Source organism: Carassius carassius, chromosome 50 (assembly GCF_963082965.1).
Source record: "Carassius carassius chromosome 50, fCarCar2.1, whole genome shotgun sequence".
NCBI lineage: Eukaryota > Metazoa > Chordata > Actinopteri > Cypriniformes > Cyprinidae > Carassius > Carassius carassius.
The window spans coordinates 6,429,963-6,455,533 of NC_081804.1; the positions used below are offsets into that span (position 1 = coordinate 6,429,963).

General features: G+C 37.1%; 2 protein-coding genes across 3 annotated transcripts in view; one reads left to right on the forward strand and one right to left on the reverse strand.

Moving 5' to 3' along the window:
* The first annotated feature begins 7,366 nt into the window (after positions 1 to 7,366).
* LOC132133702 (microtubule-associated proteins 1A/1B light chain 3B) lies at positions 7,367 to 12,189 on the forward strand. Its single transcript, XM_059546621.1, has 4 exons — positions 7,367 to 7,573; positions 9,349 to 9,404; positions 10,444 to 10,550; positions 10,671 to 12,189. The coding sequence occupies exons 1-4, from the start codon at positions 7,534 to 7,536 to the stop codon at positions 10,843 to 10,845; spliced, it is 378 nt and encodes a 125-aa protein (XP_059402604.1). The 5' UTR covers positions 7,367 to 7,533; the 3' UTR covers positions 10,846 to 12,189.
* Positions 11,962 to 25,571, reverse strand: part of LOC132133701 (zinc finger CCHC domain-containing protein 14-like) — a 31,580-nt gene continuing 17,970 nt past the window's right edge. Inside the window, exons 3-13 of one of the 2 annotated variants that reach the window (XM_059546618.1) lie at positions 22,126 to 22,196; positions 21,840 to 21,911; positions 21,502 to 21,587; positions 21,267 to 21,361; positions 20,254 to 20,287; positions 19,887 to 20,172; positions 19,608 to 19,696; positions 17,905 to 18,017; positions 17,591 to 17,734; positions 15,186 to 16,349; positions 11,962 to 13,561 (exon numbers count right to left, since the gene is read on the reverse strand). In XM_059546618.1, the coding sequence (XP_059402601.1) occupies positions 13,506 to 13,561; positions 15,186 to 16,349; positions 17,591 to 17,734; positions 17,905 to 18,017; positions 19,608 to 19,696; positions 19,887 to 20,172; positions 20,254 to 20,287; positions 21,267 to 21,361; positions 21,502 to 21,587; positions 21,840 to 21,911; positions 22,126 to 22,196 (2,210 nt within the window). In that variant the 3' untranslated portion in view covers positions 11,962 to 13,505. The remainder of the gene's footprint in view (positions 13,562 to 15,185; positions 16,350 to 17,590; positions 17,735 to 17,904; positions 18,018 to 19,607; positions 19,697 to 19,886; positions 20,173 to 20,253; positions 20,288 to 21,266; positions 21,362 to 21,501; positions 21,588 to 21,839; positions 21,912 to 22,125; positions 22,197 to 25,571) is intronic. The other variant, XM_059546620.1, reaches the window with a different exon arrangement.

A 25,571-nucleotide genomic window follows, 5' to 3' on the forward strand; every position in this document is an offset into this window, starting at 1 on the left:
TCAAATCGGCCGAGGTTATTAATCTAGTCCCTCTTAATTAAGAGGCCATAGATAGGTGAATTGCAGCATTTGTAATGGTATTGTGCAGCTGATGGATACACAGACCAATAAAAGCCTTCGGTAATGGCTTCACGGTGACTATGAATATGCATTAGCCCAGCGAATGATGAACAATGAGAGTGGGTGTTACCTTCAACTCTCACTGAACGGTGTAGGATGTTTCCATGGTGACCACCATGGCAACGCAGCGCTGAATTACTAGCCTCAGCCTTGAGAGGGGCTGTTGTCGACAATACTCACCGCCTGCTTTTATCATGCTAAGACTATAGAGTGCTCTAGGTTATTACGACTCCATTACTTTAAGAGTAATTCATTTAATAAGATATTGGTCCTCCCAAAAAAAAATCACTGAGTGTCAGGACGATCCAGGGATTGATCTGAATGAACTCGTTCAGTGTTATTCAAGGGGGAAAAAAACGGTTTGGAGCTTGAGAGAAAGCAACATTTTCATTGGCAATGATGCTCCATATTATGATCAAATCTTTCCCTCGTTCCTCCGGCTCCGGTGACAGGTCAAAGGATTTCAATTACTGCCGCTCAAGCTCTCAACATCCTGGTCTGCTGAGCAAAGGTTCAACAGGTTCTTCAGCTTCCCATTGCACCTAGAAGACCTTGGTTAAATAATTTAGAAAGTAAGTGTTTTCATTTTGAAACATACTGCACTGGATATAAAATGACCTTAAGGGTTTAATAGAAATTATTAGATTACAAAGGGAAGACATCTTAAATCTTCCTTTTTAATTTGACTTCATTTTTACTTACAATAATGGGATCATTGATTTTTCTAATGATTGTTTTCAATTAAAACACTGCATTGGGCATAAGATGACCCTGTATGTTTAACAGAAATTATTAAATCAGAAAGGGGGAAAAAAATCATATTATTCCCTTTTTACCTCACTTACTGACAGTAATGAAATCAATAATTTTCCAAAAATACCAATGGAAAAAAATAATAAGCTTCCTTTTTTTTAAAATATTTAAGTTTTTTTATATATATAATAAATTTCACAATTAAAATAAAGAAGTAAACATTTGATTTACTGAATTTTTTTTGTAAAACATAAATAATCATGGTTTCATTTACTACTTTGAAAAATATTTTTAACAGTGCGTTATGTTCCTTTTTACTTATTGACAATAAACAATAATGGAATCATTAATTTTCCTAATGTCCAAATATTATAAATTGAGAGAAAGTCTGTTACACATCACTACTTAAAATTTAAAATAAGAAATGTGATTAAAATCACGTGCATAAATTAACTTCCATTATACATAATCATTTACAATTCCAGGTAAAGGTCAAAGGTTGCCCGTGATGTGTTGGAAGTAACATGACACTGCTGTAAGCACCATGTATGGAATGGGTTGGGTTTTGTGGTTAATGTGTTGTTGTTGTTTTTTTTCATATCAAATCAAGCTGATATATGCTAATAAATCAGACTTTATAATAAGAACAGGATGCACAATGTAAATAATTAAAACTTCATATAGAATCATACAGTGTATTATGTAAGATGTGTCTGAGATTTAATGTCTCTGAAAGCCGAAAGTAGGCTTGTTTGAGAGGATGTGGCAGAAAAAGCAGACTGGCTCTCACAGTCTCTTGAGTCCTTTGTAATCATGATGGGCAGTGACTGTGTAAGAGCGCCCCCTGCTGTACATGCACCAACCCTGCAGCGCCCACATGATGTCATTCCATGCAGACGTCTAAGCCTCTTATGGACAATATGGACTTCCTCTGTGAAGCTAATTGTGATTTTATAATTAATAAATTTGCGAAACACCTTATTATGCTGCGATTTAACAAGATTCTACAAAAAAAAAAAAAATACACGAAGTTGAGACTCTAAAAACTGTGCTCAGAAGCAGTGAATATTTATACTGACACATTGCCAAGGCGATGTAAGGGAGCGAAATATCGCAATCGCATATAAACCCGTGCCAACTGCACTTCCTACAGGACAGCTGCCATGAGTTGAGTGCCCAGCCGTGAGTGAGCTGCCCACCATCTGATGGCTGGGACGATGACAGGAACACAGAGTGTGACTGGGAGTGATCCATAACACACACTCACACACACACAAGTCTGGTTTACTATTTTTTGGGGGACTCTCTGTAGGCATAATGTTTTTTAAACTGTACAAACCATATATTTTATCATCCTACAACAACCCTACCCCTCACAAAAGGCTTTCTGCATTTTTAAATTCTCAAAAATAAATAAATAAATTCTGTATAATTTATAAACTTGTTTCCCCATGGAGATCTCAATTTAGTTCCCCACGGTGATAGGAGGTCCCATGAGTCTGTGTGTAGCTATTTAGGTTTAAGTTCCCACCGGGATAGAAAAACACGTACACACACACACACACACACACACACACATTAATATGTGTCTAGTCTCCTCTCTATCTTTCTCAGGGTTTATATGAAGACGCATTGGCTGTATACTTTGCCGATTTGTTTTTATGGTTTACTTAATATTCTGAAGTTCTAAGTAAAAATACAATGTCAATCCCAATGCAACGTTTCTCGTACGATATCCACCTTATTTTGCAACACCGATGTAAATTATTTTCTGGGAATGTGCAAGATTTCAGTATTGTTTGACAGTTTGCCAGTTTAATTTAGACTTGTTCATTTCATAATCATCTTTACTAAAGTGTGTAATGTCAGAATGACATTTTTGTCCTCTTGGCTACATGAATAAAAAAAAATGGGTTTCAAGCATTTCTGTATTGATGAATAAATACAAGCTATTTTAAATGTTAGTTTGCACACCTGTCACTATAGCTCCTAGAATTCTGTCACCACAGCAACATTATGTTGCACAAGCACTTTTTTTACAATCAGTTTCAGGCGGTGTGTAGATAAAGTATATGCACAAGCTGTCATTTTCTTTAATTTTCTTATAGATGTAGGCCTAAATATTGCAAATTAAACTTTAGAATTCTATTTTAAATGTCTTTTACATAACTGTTATTTCACTTACTGTGCAAACTGGACAAATGTACATTTGCATTGTGCAAGGACAAGCCTTGACACGTTTTACCATCATTCATAAATGTTTTGTCTCATGAGCCCAAAGAAACACTTCTCATACAGAAAACCTGAGATTAAACACAAAACTGATCATGATACGATTGAAAACGGTTTTGAACAATTTAGGAAATTTGGGAAATCTTTAAGTGCTTAAGTCTTAAGTGCTAAATCTGAACAAACATGGGGGACGTCTTAGAACTTCTTTTTGCACAGAAGTTGTAAGATATTATTTTCCAGAGGAATGTATACTAAACATATATTGTGCCAGTACCGAAACACTCCTCCCCAACGTGCCTCAATGACTATCGCCCCGTAGCACTCACACCCATCATTATGAAGTGCTTCGAGCGACTGGTCCTAGCACACCTCAAAGACTGCCTCCCACCCACACTGGACCCACACCAATTTGCCTACCGCAGAAATAGGTGCACAGAGGATGCAGTATGCACAGTGCTGCACTCTGCACTCACACACCTGGACCATAACAACACGTATGTTAGGATGTTGTTTGTTGACCTCAGTTCAGCATTTAACACCGTCTTTCCCTCCAAGCTGACCACAAAACTTGGAGACCCTGGACATTAACACCTCCCTCTGCAACTGGATTATGGACTTTCTGACCAACAGGCCTCAGCATGTTCGGTCAGGCCACACCCACTCCACCACCATCACACTTAACACTGGCGTACCACAGGGCTGTGTGCTGAGCCCATTCCTTTACTCCCTTTACACCCACGACTGCAAGCCTGTGCATGGATCCAACTCCATCATTAAGTTTGCAGACGACACCACGGTGATTGGCCTCATCACAGACAACAATGAGACTGCCTACAGGGAAGAGGTACAGCACCTGGCCACATGGTGCGCTGACAATAACCTGCTCCTTAACACCAATAAGACCAAGGAGCTCATTGTGGACTTCAGGAAGAAGAAAGGAAGCACTCATGACCCCATCCACATTAACGGGATGGTTGTTGAACGTGTCTCCAGCTTCAAGTTCCTGGGAACCACCATCTCGGAGGAACTGTCCTGGGCCACAAACACCTCCAGCCTGGTCAAGAAGGCTCACCAGCGCCTTTTCCTCCTCAGGACACTGAAGAAGAATCAGCTGTCTTCATCCATCCTGGTGAACTTTTACCGGTGTGCGATCGAGAGCATCCTGACCAGTTGCATCACAGTCTGGTATGGGAACTGCTCAGTGGCTGACCGCAAGGCACTGCAGAGGGTGGTGAAAACAGCCCAATGGTCACAGGGACACCACTTCCTGGTCTACAACGAGCTTGCAGCATTCTCAAGGACTCCTCTCACCCTGACCATGGACTGTTTAACCTCCTGCCCTCCGGGAGGCACTTCAGGAGCCTCCGGACAAGGACCACAAGATTCAGGAACTTTTTCCCTAAAGCTGTCTCCTTGCTGAACTCTTCCCTCTGACACCCCTCAACACCCCCCCACACCACACACATAGACTCCTCCCCCTCTTCAACACTCTGACTGATTTATTTATTTATTTATTCACAACAAGCAAAAAACAGTAACTTTTTATTACTTGCACTACTGTCTGTTCATCCAGGAACACTGTATAATCCATTTGCACACTGAAATATTTTCGATGCACTTTACTGTCCATTGCAATACTGTAAATTATGTTCATAATTCTGCCTATAGTGTACCTACACTTTTACATAATCCATCTGTATAGTATGTTCATAGTACACCTATCTGTATATCATGCTAATAGTATTTAATATCTGTAAATTATGTCCATAATACTTATCTGTATAGTTATTGTACATATTATAGACCTTGTATATTCTGTACTTACTGCTTATTGCACTTCTGGTTAGATGCTAACTGCATTTCTTTGCCTTGTACCTACATGTGAAGTGACAATAAAGTTGAATCTAATCTAATCTAATCTAAACATCTGGATGGTTTTAATTTGAGTTCAGACCTCAGAGAAAACAGGTTTTTACTGGGAAAATACTACTAGAATATGTATGACAAATGTAATTGGGATTTTTTCCAAACATACCTCAAAGATGTTTGAAAACTGTTCAAATAATGATATAATAGTTATTTGTACCTTGTAGTGGCTGGAGTATGAATTTTACAATAATAATAAAAATAAAATGTTAAAGCCAATTGAGTCCAAATATGTGCACTGTAGGTGTATTTATATTTTACTAATAGTGAATATAAGCTCATATTTGAAAGATTTTCCTCTTTCATGACACTGCAAAAGTGAAAAAAATAAATAAATAAAAACTGCACTTAATGTGCAATTATAGCACAGATGGTTAGTGGTTATAGCCCAGAAGGTTAATGGGGAAATCTGTATGAGGGAAGGAAAGAAAAAAAAATAACTTTTTTATATGTTTAACTATTAATAGCCTGTTGATTAATTATCTTACACAAAATGTTTGATATTTAAACAATAAAGACACTTGCCTATACAGTATATGATTGTGATATGATGTAATATTATATAATATACTGTAAAATGATTATGTAGCCTATCATTTGACTCATATGGTAAGTTCAAAGTACCTACAAGAAACATAAATACAAAGTGAAATACAAAAAGAAAGAAAGAAAGAAAGAAAGAAAGAAAGAAAGAAAGAAAGAAAGAATGAAAGAAGGAGAGAAAGAAAACGTGTTGAGTCAGCCAAACTGCTCTCAAACTGACCTTTATATTTTCCACCAGTTATAGAATAATACTCTGCTGTTATTAATATTCTGCTTCAATTCATACTCTATCTAACAATGCACTCAGTATTCAAGAGGTTAACTTTGAACAAATTAATCCTTTTACAGCATGGCTCATGGACGCCTAGCGGCTAACATGCTCCCTTGTAGCCAGTGAGTCACTGAATATACCAGGGCTTGGCAAAACAGACCTCGTCAAGCCTAGTAATATGCTGGAAGGGAATAAACAACCAAGTACATTTCTCACATATCTGTGGGGTTTTTTTTATCACATGGGTCCCATTTGATGACACAAATAAAACGAAAGTAAAAAATGATTGTACTATTTGGTTCCATGTGTTTTTAAGCATCACATCACTGCTTTTAAAATGACAAATTTCTATCATAACTTAACAATGACTCTGGCTTAGTTTAACTACAATAAGTCAATGTTATTATAAAATACTGTTACTGTATTGTTGTTATGCAAACGTTTACAGTACCAACAAAACATAATATTTATCTCCATGGCATACACGAGTTAGTGAATTAACTTTCTGCTTACACACACAGACACACACACACACACACACACACAAACGGTCACAGATCTATGGAAGCCCATTTAAGCCACAGGATAAAAAAAATTAATAAGGTTATTGTTACGTATAATATTATAATTCTGACTTATTTAAAAGAAATTTGAGAGAAAAAAACCCCCAGAAATGTGAGAAGTAACCTCGGAATTGAGAAAAAAGTCACAACTGCAAAATATGAACTCGCAATTTTAAGAAAAACAATTCTGACTTTTTTTCTGCATTCTGATCAATTCTTTGTTTCCGCCATAATAATTTTTTTTTAATGTAATAGCGGCTTTTTTCAACTAATTCAGACTTTTTCCTCACAATTGCAAATTTACATCTTGTAATTCCGGCTTTTCTTCTCAGAATTGTGTTTCACAATTGTAGTAAAAAAAAAGACAGAATTGCGAAATATAAACTGTGAGAAAAATGTCAGAATCGTAAGACAAACTTCATCTTTTTAAAATATCATCTGGTTGCAGAAACAATCTTCCATACAAATTTGGTTCCTTAAGTTATTTATGACTTAGTCACAACCCCTGATCATTATGACTCAATCTCAGCATTATTATTTAGGGATGTAGCTAAGGCTGAGTCATCAAGCAAACCATTAATCTACATTAGCTTGTGTAAACCGCAAAGTCTATGCATAATCTGTTAAATCATAACTGTTTTGCTGTTTAAATATTGTCTGAAAAGCCTGTTAAATTGCCATTGCATTAAACTAACCTCATATAGTGTGACAACATGCCCCAACGTGTTGACTGACTGTAAACCTACCTATTCTAGGACATATTCACTGCAGTAAAAAGTAAGACAATCGTTTAAAAACAGCCTTTCAGAATCCAATGATTCGGTGGAACTGACCATACAGAATGAATAAGAACTGCTACAGACACGACCTACCCTAAAATATGCCTCATTGAGAGGTCAGAGAGTGACTACCCTCGAGCTCCTCTCCTTTTCCTTCATCTACACAGCATATGCGCCATGACGTCAGAGATCAGCTGACTGGTTTGTTTTGCTGGGTTTCACAGGACGAAGCGACGACACGCAACCGAAATACACGATTTCGCATTATTTAAACCCGATTAAGATCTTCTCAGAGACAGAAAAGGAAAGAAATTAGGCAGATTTGCCTAAAAAAAACATTTTAAACATGCCCTCGGAAAAGACATTTAAACAAAGGAGGACATTTGGTAAGTGCATCGAGTTCATATCATCACAGAATCGCTTTTCTACTGTATTTCTGGTATATGTGATATTATTTTTATTATTATTTTTTTTTTACATCTAGCAAGCCTTGTTTACATAATCCTATATTCTGGGAAAATGTATGAGTGTCCTTTATATTTGTAATAGTAACGTATATACAGCAATACCCAGTGCCTAAAATACCTAAATATTGTAGTCTAGTGTGTATAAATGTAATGCACGTGTCTTGTTATATTACAAGAAGATTTTTAAGCGATATAGAAAAATAGGTCGTGTTGTTGCACTACAATCCAGTCAAACTGGGTTATAAGGGTGTAGGCCGTGTATGTTCAGACTGCAGTCTCATGACCATAACATAAACAACATAAGTTTATCTGAACGTATACAACGTAGCAAAGTCTACGTTGCAATGTCTTTGTTTGGGGGCAGATGTTAGCGAGACGGCGCACTGCAGGATTGGGGGATGGGACTCGTCGTTAAGGTTATTTGGAAGGACTCGAGTGAACAAACGACGATGTCGAATGAATATTCGTAATATTTCAATAGCGACTGTTCAAATAACATCGACATTTTCTTAAACAAAATCTGTTACAGTCATGACTGCGCTCAGTTACAGGCCTGAGTCATATAACGGCACTGAGTTATCTTTGTCATAACCGTTATCACTCTTGTTTTCCATCCCTTTTTTGAAGTGGAAAACAATCGTGATTGACTTTTAACAGTATTTTGGTCTTTGTTTGGTTTAATAACGAACATATTTTATCGACATTTTAAGAGAATGTTGAAGTTTTTACAAAGGCCAGTATCTTGCTCTGAATAGTTATATAATATATCACCATATAAATTGCCCAATTCATCTTCAACCAATGTTGTGACAACCAGCCCAAAGTACGTTAGTAGCATTGTCTTTCTAAATTAGAATCTTATTAATAAACCGGTTTACCAAATCGAACTAAACAATTCACGTTCACGATTCGAACTGTGCATGTTTGACTTGATTCTATTACACGTTTTAATTCATGTCATTTTCAGATGAGAGGTGTAAATGATAATGGTATGTAGGTATGAATTTTTTTTTAATCATATTTAGTTATATTTTTAGGTACAGCTTTTATTAATAAAACTAAATAAAGAAAGGATGAACCAGGTGTTCAAAAACGAAACTAAAGAACTAGTTTCGCGGAAATGGGTGAGGTTTAGTAGATAGCCACCAAAAGTTACCACAGTTGCTCAAAAATTGCACGTGTCATACATCAGAAGCATGTGCTCATGCTTCAAGTTAATGAACCATCACTCATTAGACCTCATGGTCCCCAGACTGAAGTTTTGTCTCGTTTTTCTGTGTCTCTATTTGAAAACATAGTTGGTCCTACAACATCAATGCAGTTTTATTGTTTTATGGTGGCTGCAGATACTGTCATGTCATGCTGATTCATGTCTACATGAACCACTGAGCCACTGCCCCCACTTAAAGGGACAGTTGACTGAAAGTGAATATTTAATCATTATTTATGCACCCTCAAAGATATTCTTCTCACCAACAACTTGGAACAGAACCTTCTTAGTTTCCATGCCCTTCCTTGATCGGTTGAAACAGAACCACAAGATAGGACTAACAAGTTTAAAATTGGTCCTTTGGAGAATTGCTTGTTACTTGAGACCCCAAACCCATATCCAGCTCAGTAAAATGTCTTCGGTTTAATGCGTCCTGTATTGTGATCTGCTGTATCTAATATCCGCTCCTACTTCCTCTCTACAGAGCAGCGGGTGGAGGATGTACGGCTGATCCGGGAACAACATCCAAGCAAGATCCCAGTAAGCAGATAATATTTGTGTCTGTGGAGCTGGAGATTGATAACCAATTAAAAACACTTGCACACATAATATGCAAGTGTTCTAAAGTATCTACCAGTACAGATCTTTATAATGTCATATTGTCATTAGAATATGGTCATATTTGCTGTGTTTGTTCTAGATATGCTGTTTTTTTAGGATGTTACATAGTATTGCCTGTTTGCATCCTATCTATTCACCATCACAAAACACCAGACTGAAGGAATAGTTCACTCACTCTAAAATGAAATTGTCATCATTTTCTCACCCTCATGTTGTTTCAAACCTTCAAACAAGACATCTGTGGAACAAATAAAAACATATTCACAAATGTTTCAACTATTTTTGTTAATACAGTAATCGTATATATTATCCTTTATTGTATTGGTAAAAAAAAAAAAGAGAGAGGGAGAGACATTTGTTAAAATATGTTCTGTGTTCCAAAGAAAAAAAAAGTTTTACTTCTTTAGAGCAACATTAGGGTAAGTAAATAATGATGAATTTCAATTTTTTTGCTGAATAGACACAAACTACCACAAAGGGCAACTCTTTTGAAAGGGAACATTTGGTTTCTTCTTCTTATTATTATTATTATAAAACATAATTTAAATGTTTTAAAACAATAAGCTGGACCAGAAAGTGGTCAAATACAGTAAATGTAAATTTTAAAAAAATCATGTTTTCCACAAAAATATCAAGCAGCACAACTGTTTTCAACATCAATGATAATATGAAATATATTTTGAGCAGGAAATTAGCATATTTCTGAGTAATGATGCTGAAAATTCAGCTTTGCCATCACAGGAATACAGTTTAAAATGTACAATAGAAAACTGTTATTTATTTTTACTATACTTTTGATCAAATAAATTCAACCTTGGTTAGCACAAGAGACTTCATTAAAAACTTACTGACCCCAAACTTCTGAACAGTAAAGCACATACATACTATTTGATACATTTTATTCAATTTAAATAAATGCGCATATATTCTAATGTTTAGCTTGTTGGTTTTGTTTCAGGTCATCATTGAAAGATACAAGGGAGAAAAGCAACTGCCAATTCTTGACAAAACTAAGTTTTTAGTTCCCGACCACGTAAACATGAGCGAACTTATTAAGATTATCAGGTAATACCAAAATAATACCTACTTCTTGCCTTTCATTATTATTGCTCTATTTCATTAATATTTTAGAAAAAGAAAAAAACTTTCACTAATGAATCTCTGGTTCATGTGGATTTTCAATAGGAGACGCCTCCAGCTCAACTCCAACCAAGCTTTCTTCCTGCTTGTCAATGGTCACAGCATGGTATCTGTGTCCACCGCCATTTCTGAGGTCTACGAGCGCGAGAGAGATGAGGACGGCTTCCTGTACATGGTCTACGCCTCCCAGGAGACATTTGGAACTGCGTGTCCTCAGTAAAAAATGGCAAAACTATTGGCTTTCACTCTCGGACAATGATACAACCTACCCTGAACTCTTGTGACCTCTCCCTTGCAAATATCCCTATTCCCTTTCTCGTCCCCATCCCAACAGGAACCAACTGAACTTTTAGTCATTTGGCTCACTGATCCCAGCCATTATCCAAAGCTTAATCCTAACTTCCCACATCTCAGCCCTTTAACCTCGACTCCCTCCTAAAAATTTGAGTTTTAATAATGGAAGAGGAGTCGTTTGTGTTAAGGTTATAGGATAGGTTATGGTTAGTTGGACTAATGATCTGGATTTACTCATCACAAAGCTTGAACGAAAGACTTCTGGTTGTATAGATGGAATCTTCTCAAGCGGTTAAATATCTGAAATGGCATCTAGTGTAACGTTAGGCGGCCAAATAGAGGTTATCTATCAGGTCCATTTTAGCTTGGAAGGGTCGCGTTCGCACTCTAGTGACCTTAAACTCCTCCCGCTGTTCGTTGAATCTCTTTATTTGTTGAGTTCGACAGACTTTCCTTACTTGTAGGTGTTTTCCACTGTTCCATTTTCCTGTTAGAAGCAATTCAGTCTTTTCACCTTCCCCTTGAGCTTTTTGCTAATTGGGTCATGAGCGTTGAGGTTCTTGGATTTTACAGCTCAGTGGGCAAGTCAATGTTCGAAACGACATCCTACTTGCCTTGTTGACATTTGAAGTATGATCCAGTGGGACATACCCAAAGAAATTAATAGTAAGCAATTTATAATACAAGAAATTCTGCTTTGATTGTAGTGTGAAGCTTTAAAAGTGCAAGTTTAGGAAGGAAAATGTAATTATATTCAATGGTACACTGAGCGAATGAATGTGGCTTTAGCGATTGTGGCTTAAGGTAGTCAGGGCAGCTCGATCACGGAAAACGAGCAATGCCCGAACATCCTTGCTCTTTTATGTGCACGCTTTTAGAATTTTAAATTTTATTAGAGGATTAATGACACCTTTATAAATACAAAACTGTGAGCTGTTGTACTCTTTCCATTTGTCTTACAGTAAACTGTACAGATAAACTTAGATGCCTTTTCTCCTGAGCATTTTTTTTGCAGTTTGTCTTGCTCTTATTTGAAGAGATGTTATTTTTTTGTTGGTTTGTTCATGTAAAAAAAACAAAAAAACAATTCATATGTGCTACTATTGTGCAATTTACAAAAGTGACTGTTTGTTTGAACAAGAGTTTGACTTTAAAGGATTATTAACCCGTTATCAAATTAAGCTAATTTATGTATTTCTCCTTCTCAGATTTACAGCAATATCACACTTCTATTTCTGTTGATATTTTAAAAATAAAAGAGAAATATGCATCCTGTCTGGCATTTTCTTTTAGACTGTTTTTCATAAAAAATGTTAGTCTTCTGTTGACCATTATTAAACAATTCTCAAAAACATTTTTAATTCAGTTTAAAAAGTGTCAAAGTGATACCAGATACAAAAATTCAATCAAACTTCATTAAACATTCACCTCATAATACAAAATCGTTTGTCGTTTTAGGTCAAACGCTTTCCTGCGATAATACTAAACATAATACATACAGCAGAGTAATTCATGATCAGGCGACATGCATAGCCAGAGACCGTAAGATCTTTGTAATTTAAAAACAGAAATATCACCATTTGCTTTGAAACAGCAAAGATGTCTGACAATGAGAACAGAATGGCATTTATTGGCTAAACGGGCCTTTTGGCGTAAGTCTGACTTTTTTTAACACTTGGAAAAATTTCATGCTAGTGTAATTGAGAAGCAACATGGAAAAACCCACTGCTCTGACCTTTGTAGTGTGACATACTGAAAATGGTATCATCTTTGTGTTCAGTTCTCAGTTCAGATTCAGCAGCTAAATTCGTAAGTCTGTGAAGCAATTTCTTAAACCGTTTCAATAATGCTAGTGAATTAAAAAGCTCAACTTCAGCGGTCTCAAGTGCATTGACTGTAGAAACATATTGAATCTGTGTGTCATGTTGACATGGCACCTCTATGACGAATAGAATGTAATAAAAAATAATAATAATTCAAAAGTAGCAAATGTGTTGTCAAAAACCCAGATATTAAATACACCATGATTACAACAAACAGGAATAACACATGATGATTAAGAAGACTTCCTGTAGTCAAAAAGTAAAAAAAATTACCTCAAGATGGAAAACAAAATTTTCGCTTTCACCACTGTCAGTTTCTCCTTCCTTTCTAAACTTCCAGAAAAAAAAGACTGCCAGTATCTTATTCCCAAACGGGTGACTTACAGTCACACCACAAGCAAAGACTTGGCCGTAATTGTACTTTATTTGGTGAGCATAATCTTGCTTCCAAGAATGACATGTGCAGCAAATGTTGACTGATAGACTATTGGCTGCTCCACATGACTTGCTCAAGTGAGACGAACAGCGTGAAGAGAACTGAAGAACGCAAAGAGTGAGTTCTTCTTTGAACATCCTTTTACAAAGATCCACAGTGAAGTGATTCTTTGGCACAAGCCTTTTTTCCAGAGCCATAACTGATGGAACTCCATTGGTTGATCCTCCTGTAAAAAGATTCTGTAATGTCTTTGCTCAGTGTATTCTCACATCAAGTGTCTTTACATACTGAGAAAGGTGCAGGTCCAAACCAGTTCATTCGCACCATTTAGTCCACTGAGTCCTGCCTGTCTGACTGCGGAGAATATTTCAGACGAAACGTCCCTGCGAAAACAAAACGTTTTTGGATATTTAAAAAAAAATGCAATAATAATAATAATGATAACTTTTTAATATTTCTGAAGAAACCATGGTTGGTGTTTGCATACACAAGTGTCTTAGCTTAAAAGCTAGGCTTATTATTACTAGAGTATTGCTATGTGGTAGCTAAGGTGTTCTGAGTGATGCTATTCTATGGTTGCTAGGTGTTTCTAGGTAGCTGCAATTTTTTTAGGTGGTTGGTTTCTAAGGTGTTCATGCTGCTCTGCAGTTGCTAAGGTATTCTCAATGGTTGTTAGAGTGTTCTGGGGGCATTTTTTGGTGCAATTCTCTATGGTTGCTAAAGTTTGTGCAGTGGTTTAATCCTCAATGGTTGCTAGAGTGTTACTAGGCAGTTGCAAATGTGTTCTGGATGGTTGTCACAAACATATGTGGTTCCTAAGGTTTGCGGAATGGTTTATGGCAAATAACTCAATGGTTGCTTGGATGTTTCCAGGTGGGTTAGATGCATTTAGGTGGTTGCCAGGAGAGTTACTATGTTTTCTGCAGTTGGAATTTTTGAGCTCTGTAGCTAATTCTGGGGCATTGGTCTGTCCATTGTCCCTGTCTAATAAACTATTAAATAAAATAACATTTTGGGTGGTTCACAGGGTGTTGCTAAGAATCTATAGGCGTTTCTCAATGTCAAGGAAGGATCTTCGGAAGCCAGAGTTTCGAGGATGCTACGTCATCGACATCCGTCGAAGGACTGTTCCAATGTCGAGGATCCTCTGAATTTCAACCAAGGACTGAGTCCTTCGTTCGAAAAATATCCCATATACAGAAAAGGATGCATATGTGTATCCTTCGAGCTCTCAAATCACCCACAATCATATGCGCGTAGTTTTGCTATCTTGTTCAAAAAAATAAAAATAAAAAATTTCGGACATTAGCGGAGTCAGAGCGTTAACGGGGCAATATGCTTTCAAATGTAAGTATATTTACGTTACTGAACATTTGTTATAACTGTAGTAAATATAAGTAAAGGTTAAAGTTTAAATGCCAGTACAAATTACTACCATATTGATATTGTAAATTATACAAATACAAATTACTTTATTGATGGCTAACTGAACCTGACCATCATTTAATAATTTTTGCACTTCCATTTTTCAGCACCGAAAGTGGACCTTTTCACTGACGTAATGACGCAATGATGTGCACTTGCTAGCCTGTTCCATTTACGTGTTCTCCGAATGCTAAAGAGAAGCCTCCCCTAGCCTCTGAAGGAAGTGACTTGGAAGGACCAGTCCTGCCAAGGAAGTATCCTTGACATTGAGAAACACCTTATGAGTACTGTTTTGTTAGCATTTGTTTTATGGTTGTTAGAATGTTCTGAGTTGTTGCTAGGGTTTTGTTTTTGGAACAAATCTATACACTATGTGGTATGTGTAATGGTTTATGACTCTGCATGATTTAGTGCTGCTTTATGGTTGCTAGAGTGTTTTCTGTAGTTACTAAAGTTATTCTAGACAGCTGCAAATGTATTCTGGGTTGCTTCTTGAGTGTTGCTAATTTGCTTGTAGGATGTTCTGGGTGGTAGCTAAGGTGTTAGGAGTTTGCAAGCACTAATAACAAACAATGCTGTTACCTTGTTGTGCAGAGTTCATTGCTGGCTGCTTGCAGTCTTGTGCTCGATGCCCACTCAGCCCACAGTTATAGCAGGACACATTCCCTGTTTTCTTCTGCCCAGAGCTTCCGTTTCCCATCATTCCATGGGGTTGGTACACACCACCCCCTCCCCCTAGAAAACCCTGCACTGGTGGAAGCACAATATTTTGTTGCGAGTCATGTGATAGACTGTTGTTGTAAACAGGCGGAGCCACCAGGGGGTAGGAAAAGGGGGAGGCTGTACCATTTCCTGTAAGGAGGGGGCTAAAATGAAGCAAAGGCCCTAACGTGAATACTGACGTTCCTGAAAATGGATGAGGAAAGTATCCGGCGTAGCTACCTGGAAGCGCACCATAGGAGCCACAGTTACCACTACAACCGCAAGAGCTACAAACGCACATTGAGGAACTGGAGTTAGCACTTTTTGCTTGCACTGAGGCATAGCCGCTATTTTCTGTGGATGCTGGGCTAGAACTGGGCGTGACTATGGATGTACAGTTTACGCAGTAGGTGTTGCAGGGTGCTGCCGCCATATGAACGTTGCTGGTCGGTGCTATAGGAACTCCACTGACAGGCGAAAACGAGGGTCTGATGGAGGAACTCGAAGACGGGCAGGAGGAAAGAGTGGAGAAAGGGTACGATCCTGTGTGTGGAACAGAAGAAGACACTTGTAAGTGTAAAGGTGGGTGAGAAACATGATGGAGGGTGTTAGACGTGGAGGTGAGAGCAGTGCTGGTCTCCACCATGAGACCTGGAGGAGAGCGAAGCACTGTGAGGGTCCCACGGGGGGCCGACATGTCCTGGTGCCCCGGAGAGCCATCAAGATTCAACCCATGGAAGATGTTCTCAAGACGAACACCCATGGTGACCCCAGACCCCATTGGTTTGGGACGTTCTTCTGAACAGAGAGGGGGTGGACGAGGTTTGCGGGGAGAATTCAGAATGTGGCCTGGGGAGAGGAGGGGCAAGGATGGAGGGGGCAAACTCATTTGGGAGGGACAGAGGGAAGGATCGTTCTGGACTGGTAGGACTTGGGCAGTGGGACGGCTGGGACCGGTGGATACCACAGGATTGAGGAGAAAGCATGACCGCTCTTTCTCACAAGGATCCAAACCAGACTCTAAACCTGAAAGGAGATATAGACCTAAAATGAAATGATATGCAAGTATTTAATGATTATTTCACCTTACATTTTCAGGGTAATGAAAGAACCAGAAGCATCACCAACCGCTAATAGGCACTTCAAATATTTCTTTCTAAATTTATGATCTACTTAAATAATATATATATATATATACACACACACACACACACACTGGCCACTATCAATGTTGCGAATCTCCTGTTCCAACACATCTCAAAGCTGCTCTATTGGATTGAGATCTGCTGCCTGTGGAGGCCATTTGAGTAAAGTGAACTCATTGTGATGTTCAAGAAACCAATCTGAGATGATTTGAGCTTTGTGACATGGTGCATTATCCTGCTGGAAGTAGCCATCAGAAGATGTGTACACTGTAGTCATAAAGGAATGGACATGGTCTGCATCAATACTCAGGTAGGCTGTGGCATTTAAATGATGTTAATTTGGTACTAAGGGGCCCAAAGTGTGCCAAGAAAATATCCCCCACACCATTACACCACCAGAAGCAGCCTGAACCATTGAGACAAAGCAGGATGGATCCATGCTTTCATGTTCTTTACGACAAATTCTGACCCTACCATCTGAATGTCACAGCAGATATTGAGACCAGGCAATGTTTTTCCAATCTTCTATTATCCAATTTTGGTGAGCCTGTGTGAATTGTATCCTCCGTTTCCTGTTCTTAGCTGATAGGAGTGGCAGGTGTAGGGTTTGACGTGTTGTGCAGTCAGAGATGTTACCTTTCTATCATCTCTAACCAGCCTGCCCATTCTCCTCTGACCGCTGACATCAACTAGGCATTTTTGTCACTCACTGGATATTTGATCTTTTTCGGATCATTCTCTGTAAACCCTAGAGATGGTTGTTCGTGAAAATCCCAGTAGATCAACAGTTTTTGAAATACTAAGACCAGCCCGTCTTGCACCAACAACCATTCCACATTCAAAGTGAGTTAAATCCCTTTTCTTCCCCATTCTGATGCTCGGTTTGAACATCAGCAAGACGTCTTCACCACATCTAGATGCCTAAATGTTGCCATGTGATTGGCTGATTAGCAATTTGTGCTACAGTACCAAGCAATTGAACAGCTGTACCTAATAAAGTGGCCAGTGAGTATATATATATATATATATATATATATATATGTAAAATAAATTTTGTGTCAGAGTACTATATGTACAGTTATAGTAAAGAATTTAATCTCCATTATATAAATTTGAAAAAATAAAAGCATCAGTTCTTACGTCTGTGAGGGTCTTTAACCCGGTCGAAGGAAGTGTCACGTGAGAAAGGGGTCATTGGACTGGAAGGAGCACTGGAATAGCCTGAGGAGGAACTGCTGTCCCGTAGAATGGGCAACGAGTTGTTCTCAACATCTACTCGTAGCTCTTTACACACATACACACACACACACACACACAAAAAATAATAACATCTTGAATTCTTACAACTACATGGCATATACTATACTTTAAACTTTTGAATATTTTAATTTAAATGCAAATATTTTAAACATATTCATTAGTTATTTTATTTTTCAGAAGTGTGTGTACAGTACCACTTCCAGAGTGCGTGTGTGTCAGGGATCCGATATAACTGGAAGGGCTCACTCTGGCAACACCACATGAAACAGGAAACTGAGACACCACATATCTCTTCTCCAGCTTCTCTCTGACAAGAATATATAATATAAAATATATAATTTTTTTTCATGTACCATGTGATGATAAACAATGGATGGATCATGAATGTCAAAGATTTTTTTATAAAACATTTCCCAGCAATGACAACTAGATGGCGCTGTGTACAAAAACGTCCCAGCACTTACCGCATGTGCATAATTCTGCTAGTGCATCAGTTTGAAGCTAATAGTCTACTTATGTAGACTTTGGTTTTAGAAACAAATCTTGGGATGTGAAAAATTACATATTTTTTAAATATAGTCAATGGGTATGGTTAGGCTGGCTCAGGTTCTGGGGCCTTTCAGTTCAGAAAGTTTACAATGTTGAGTAAAAGTAAACACTATTTAGGTTTTAGTTAGCGTCAGTGAGAACCATTTTATTAAGAATGAGTTATGTGAACCAGTATAACCTTTATTGTTGTTTCCAGGCATGGAAAACCTCCCGAGGATTATATCCTGTTATCTGTTAAGATATCTTAGCTACCACAGCTCCACCTGAGCCATTGAAACTTGCTGATGTGAGAAATGGAAAAAGAATTAGAATGGTGTGTTTTTGCTGAGGAATAGTGACTTGCTCCACTTCTGTGCTGATCTTAAACTTTCGATACTAAACTCTTAATCTGAAAGAAGTGGTCTGCCCTGGAATTGTGAATTAATTTGTGAATTAATTTAATATATACAGATTTATTCATTAATATGTAACATATATTTTTTAGAACATCTATCAATGTAAAATCAACAAATAAAATGTTAAGGCTTCAACTGCATCTAGAGAGAAAAAAAAACAGCAGAGATTGATTTTATTATAGTTATTTTCAATGCTTTCAACATACTCTATTAGTTCTAACAAACACGTTTTTGCTCAAAACTAACCGAAGTTAAAACTTATTTGTTTATAAAATATATATTGGTATCAGCATTGTTCAAAATTCTTTGAAAAATATTGGCATAACGGCAAAAATTGTGCATCCCTATCAAAAATGCAATAAAAACAGATGTTGTGAAATGTTATTACAATTTAAAATAAATGCTTTATTTTTTAAATATACTTTACAATGTAATTTATACCTGTTATGCTAAGCTAAATTTTCAGCATCATTATTTTAGTCTTCAGTGTCACCTGATCCTTCAGAAATAATTATAATATACTGATTTGCTGCTCAAGAAACATTTATTATTTTCAGTGTTGAAAACACTTACTGACATTTACAGACCGCAAATCTTCAAACTGTAGTCTGTGTATATTATAAATAACTGACCTTTTACATAGCTTTTGAGTAAAGAAAATTTAAATCCAGAGTGATTTACTGAATAGTCTTATTGATTAGAAATGAGAATGAGCTAACCAGTCTCACGGTCATCCTTTAAAGTGCAAGCACAGTTCCTTTCTATGCAATTAGGGTTAATTATTGGTTGTACCTATTTACAGCACTCTTTCACCTGGCATATTTAACAAAGAGCTAATTAAACCCATAGTAATTGCCTTTAAAGAAGTCCTGAATTTATCTGAGGTTGTTTATGGCATGATGGACGCAGATCAAACATATTGGTGTCAGAATTTAAGCACAAATCACACTCACTTCTGAAGCTCCAGCTGAGTCTTTAGTTTCTTCTTGGCCCCCTGAGTGAGATCGTACTTGTTGAGATCCTCTTCTGTGAGAGCAAGGAACTGAGAAAGTGAATAAGGAGATCATCATTTAGATACGATGTAGTGGGAGAGATATGTCAGGAAGGAAATATGTATTTCTTGGCTGCAATGTCTGAAATCTGTTCCCTAAACAGCTCTTCCATTCATTTAAATCTCTTATCAGAGAGGACGGCTCTGATACCAAGGGAAAGAGACACTTTAAGTCATGTACCTCCTCCATGGTTAGCTGCTTGAAGACAGGGTAGTATTTATGCAACCGTAATTTTCGAAGCCAGTCCAGGATGCCGTTCTGCTCCGGGCTGGGCTGTTGGGACTGGGGTTGGGGTGTAGGGTTTGTGAGGTGCATCTGTGGTGGACTGGCCTCTCCAATAGCAGTGCCGGGGAGGATGGCCATCGCTGTCTGAGGAGGAAGAGGGGGTAGGTGTGCAGGGGAACTCTGCGGGAGGGGCGCATGGATGCTTAGGACAGGCTGGATGCTGGCGACACCACAAATGGGCCTGGGACAGAGTGAGAGAGGGTTTATGGATGTAGAGAAGAGAGATGTGAAAGTGTTTGTGTTGAGGGGTTGTTAAACTCACCTCGCTCCCCTATACTGAGGCAGACAGCTCAGATCTGCAAAACATGGAAGTGATTAAGTGTTATTAAGAAATATAGCTTGATTTTGACATCTCACGTGTTAATTTATTTAAACAAAGTGATACCTATTTAGGACCATTTATACATTTTAAAAATGACTTTTTCCAGAAAAATTAAGAACTTCATCAAACAACACAGTGAAAATGGTAATAGTGTGAAATGTTATTACAATTTTAAATAATTTAAATATATTTTAAAAAAAATATCATTCAGCATCCATTACTCTAGTCTCCAAAGTGTGGTTAGGAAATATAGCTTGATTTGATGTGAACAGATTCAACTGAATAGTTGAATATAACAGAAACATATAACAGAAAAAATCAAAATTAAATATATAAAATTAATTTGAATAATACATATATAAAAAATAATTAACATATAATTTGTATAAACAAGATGACTCCTGCTTAGGTCCATTAAGATTTCTTTAAATTGAAAGTGGTTTTTTTTCATATAAAATTAATTTACAATTATTTTATTTATTGAAAAATATAGAAATATAATTTCTATAAACAAAATGATCCCTATTTAGGATCATGATTTTTTTTTATTATTACATATATTTTCCAGACAATTAAGCATATTGTATTGTACTTGATGGCTAAAAATAATAATTTGACTGAAAAATACAGCTGCAATAACTTACCTACAATACAAATTTATCAAGTAATGAGAATTGTGTGCTTATTTCTATCCAAGGGGGTTTCTGGCCCTTCCCCCACTACTATAAATAACATCACAGACACACAGTTAGGTTCTAGTGCCCTTTTGGCCTATTAATAGTTTCCCAAGATGAGGTCACTTCTGAAGCCTCCCAGCACAAGCAGGTCAAATCAAATCCCCACTGAGCTGAAACAAACTCCCCATTTCCCCAAGAGATGGTTTGGTCCAGAAACAAATGTCTATGGTGATGCGTGAGGGACGAACCATTGCAAGAGAGGAATAAGGGGCTTACTTGTGCTAGCAGGGAGCTGAGGTGCAGAAGGAGTGCTAAAGAAGAAACGGACTTTGTCATGTTTGAGAACTTCAGGCAGAAGAGAAGTCAAGCATCTGTGGAGTTGAGGAAAAATTTACTAATTTAGTTCAACTTTTAGTAGGTATTGATAAAGCAAAAACAAAGTCTGGATGATGTAATAAAATAAATAATTGTATATATATATTTATATATTAGGATTCATAAGCAGAAATACAGAGGATCTAGTTCATGAGTGGAATCAAGTCCAGGCATTTGGGGCAGAAGTTTCTCCAGACCTTCATCAGGAAAGAGCTGCGAGAGCTGAAGAGAGAGATAGCAGAGACAAGACATGGTTTCATAGCATTACAAATTGTCAGCACTCATCAATGAACTCATTTACTGGTTTTCAGCATCTCAGCAATGATTATTCTACACAAAACACAAAATTATTTTTTGACTACACAACTTTTCATTGTGTCCAATTGCAGATGAGAAATTGAGATGAATTGAAATGTTAACATTTATTACAGACCACTTTAGTAACACAACACAACACACATGACTGTCACTCACCTGGGAGATGAACTCCACCACTTCCTGAGGGGTTTTGCTGACAGTCGACAAGGTGCAGTCTGACCACAAGGCCTTTGACCAAGAGAAAAGTATGACAAACATATTACATAGTACATTTTACATTTTGGCTACAATTGTTCTGTAAAAATATGAAATAACTACCGAAAAGACCTGCCTTTTATGGAGATAAAATAAAAAAACAACACATATAGATATAATATGCAGGAGATTTTGATAAATTTTCAGATTTTTGTAAAACTGTACTTTAAAATGACACGAAACTCACCTCCAGGACGTATTCTGTTGATTTGTCTGATTTGGGTGTAACTCCCCTTAATTCAATTCTTTCAACATACACTGAAAAAAAGACAAGCACCATGGGTATAGAGATTTAAAATTTTTGGTTTACAGAAGACTTTTACATTGTTACAAAAAAAAAATATATATATATATATATATATATATATATTAGGGCTGCACCATATATTGAAATGATCAAAATATCGCAAATGTTCATACCGCGATACGCATATCGCAATGGTACGCGGTACCTGAATTATTATTTTAACAATAGGCTACTTCTAAATGTTCCAAAAAGTTACTTGTGTGACTTACTTGATGTTAAAAAAAGAGTTATGAAGTGGAATAAGTCACAGAAAACAACTCGCTTATAAAATGAATTTGAAAAAGCAACACGGGTTAAAAAATCTGACAAACTTGAGAAGCATTTATAACAAAAGACAAAATTTAATATGTTTCTACTCCAAAGTCACTTCATAACGTCAGTCAAGTCTTTGAAATAAAATCCTTCTGTGAGATTATTTGGCTTCTTACGCAGAATAAGACACGCAACATAAAATTTCATAGCCTTTATCACTGCATAGAATACTATGTCGATTAGCATCGCATTATAAATATGCTTTATTATAATGAAAATTCCTATTGACGTAGTCGTGTGTTTATTAGTCACGCTAAATCATTTAAAGCAGTTCAATCCTCTTTTTATCCAGCTGCAGCGACAGAGATTTCGGTTAAGGCTAGAAGGGATACAGCAAAAACTACTGGGCATGCGCACATCAATATAGTGTAATTTTTCTCACACTGTACAACAATAATGACTATTTTTCCATTTTTGTAAGGGGTAGGTTTAGGGTTGGGGTAGGTGTAGACATTAAAGGGTTCATATGACGTTGCTAAAAATAACATTATTTTGTGTATTTGGTGTAATGCAATGTGTTTTTGTGGTTTGAGGACCAAAAAACACATTATTTTCCACATACTGTACATTACTGTTGCTCCTCAATGCCCCCTACCTTTCTGAAAAGTGTAGATTTTTACAAAGCTCATCATTCTGAAAAGTGAAGCGATGCTGATTGGCTGGCTATCCAGTGCATTCTGATTGGTTGAATGCCTCAAGCATGGGGAGGAAATGTTACGCCCCTACCATACTGTGCCGTGTCTGGCGCGACAACACAAAAACTATGAAACCCATTACAAACGAGGCATTAGTAGCATCCATTTGGGACATCATTACTGATTATAATGTCTTTTTACGCATTGCGTTGCATATCGCAAAGCGTAAACATAAAACCATGTCTGCATTTGTGATCGGAGAAATGACAAACAACAAGCACTACTCTACACTGCTCAAAACTCGCATTTGAATATTCAGCTACAAATTGTTTAAATATGAAATGGTGCTTAGAGGCTGAGAGTCAGAACAGCCAGAATTGTAGGTTCAGGAAACAGTCCTCTGTAAAATGCACTGCACACATCTGAATATTTGGGTTGAAGTGTTCTGGAACTTGAACACTGATTTCTAGTTGTGTCCTCTTTTGGAAGACCAAACAAAGTAGTGTTGCTTTCACAACGAAACACACAGCATCTCCACGACACGGTGCCAGCGGCAACACCGAAAATCAAAGTTTACTCATCCTTTCTTTGCGCGAACATTTGAGCGGTGTTATGCAAATCTTCCCACACAGTTAAGTAGACGTGGGGGCATGTTAAAGGTACAATTTGTAAGCTATTTGCAGTAAAATATCCAAAAACCACAAGGCTAGTGTTATATATTTTGTCCAGCTGATTACTAACAATATCTCTAATGTTTTCAACTACTTGTAAATCATGAGAAAATTCCAATTCTAAACAGTGACACGGGGCAGTGCAGTCGCCTGTCAATGACGTTAGTTAACCTTTGTTACCGCCTTTGCTGACGTAGAAACCACATGACAACAGTGTCGTGGACAAATGCAGAAGTAGCTTCACGACAAACTTCAACCAGAAAGAGATGCCAATCTCGCTTGTGTTTTACTCGACAGGTGAGTTGTTTTGATTCGTATCTTTACAGAAAACATATGTTATTATGACCAACAAGATTAGTATTATGGGGCATACAGGCCAAAAGTGGGGTATAGCGTCTCTAGATGCGCGCGAGGACGCGTCTGATCCATAGTCTGATCGCGTCTTTGCATTGACTTTGTATGTAATCTACTCGCCCAAATCGTTAAACTCGCGATAAATCCATGATTTATCTTTCCATCTGTTTGATGGCCGTCAGCGGTTGGGTAGAAGACAACAAATCCCATCATTCCACACTCCTTCTTAGCGTCATCAAACCACACGATTGTTATTGTTTTGGTAGAATATCTCTTTGGATTTGAAACTTTAGGAATTTTGTATATGCACGAACAGCTTGTAAAACTACAAAGAGAAAAGAAAACTTTAAATTGTATCATATGACCCCTTAAATAAAACACAATCTAAAAGGCAGAAAAATCTATTTATTGTTACCATCCAGTTTTGCTGTATTCCTTCTAGCCACAACCAGAGATTTTGTGCATTTTCTTTCTTCTGTGGGGCAGATTTGGAGTTTCAGCGCAAGAGTGCCCTTTGGCTTTCAGATGGAGCCATATTTACTACTGATCACAGAACCCCGCTTCACTGACAAGCTGCACATGTAAAAATTGCAGCATTTGCCAAATCGTGATTGGAGTTGAATTCTGATTAATCGTGCAGTCCTAGTCTTAAGAGAATGTGAACAGTTTGGAAATAAATAGGATTCGGAGCAATAGGATCCCAGGAGCCTTATACAGTAAACCTGCAGCTGTCTTTCAAACAACAAAAGAAAAAGAGAAAATCACTCACTGCTCTTGACTGACTTACCTTTGTAGCTTTATTATTAATCAATGTAGGCTATATTAATTAATGTGCAGACTATGCAGTGTTTTAGTTTTACATTTGATTGAGTTTCTGTATTTTTTCTTAAATGCTACTGTTAAATAAATCTAACGTAAGCCTGGCTGAAAGTTAAAGCACTGTTTATTTATTTTGTATCTTTGTTGGTTTTAGATTTGTGACATTGCTTTTTATGTAATGCTAAAACACTGATGGTCACTTTCAGATGTTGTAGTGATGCTTTCATTCTATGAAAGAATGTGAAACATATCATTGGTTATATAATTTTTAGTTTTAAATATTTTTAAATATAACTGAAATTAATTTCACACACATTTAAAGTGATATCGTATCGCATATTGCATTATTTACCGCATTTTTCTTCAATATCGCACAGCCCTATTTACTATTCATCAAAGAATCCTGAAAACAATTATAATGGTTTCCACAAACAAATAAAGCAGTACAATGGTTTTCAACATTGATAATATAAGAAATATATATATATATAAATTTTTTTTTTTTGGACGGTAGTTTATGTGACATATGCTGTAT

Excerpts from the sequence above, each read along its gene's own strand:
- LOC132133702 (XM_059546621.1), top strand. The coding sequence starts at position 7,534 with ATGCCCTCGGAAAAGACATTTAAACAAAGGAGGACATTTG. Across the intron at positions 7,574-9,348 it reads TAAACAAAGGAGGACATTTG|AGCAGCGGGTGGAGGATGTA; the intron begins GTAAGTGCATCG and ends TCCTCTCTACAG. Across the intron at positions 9,405-10,443 it reads AACATCCAAGCAAGATCCCA|GTCATCATTGAAAGATACAA; the intron begins GTAAGCAGATAA and ends GTTTTGTTTCAG.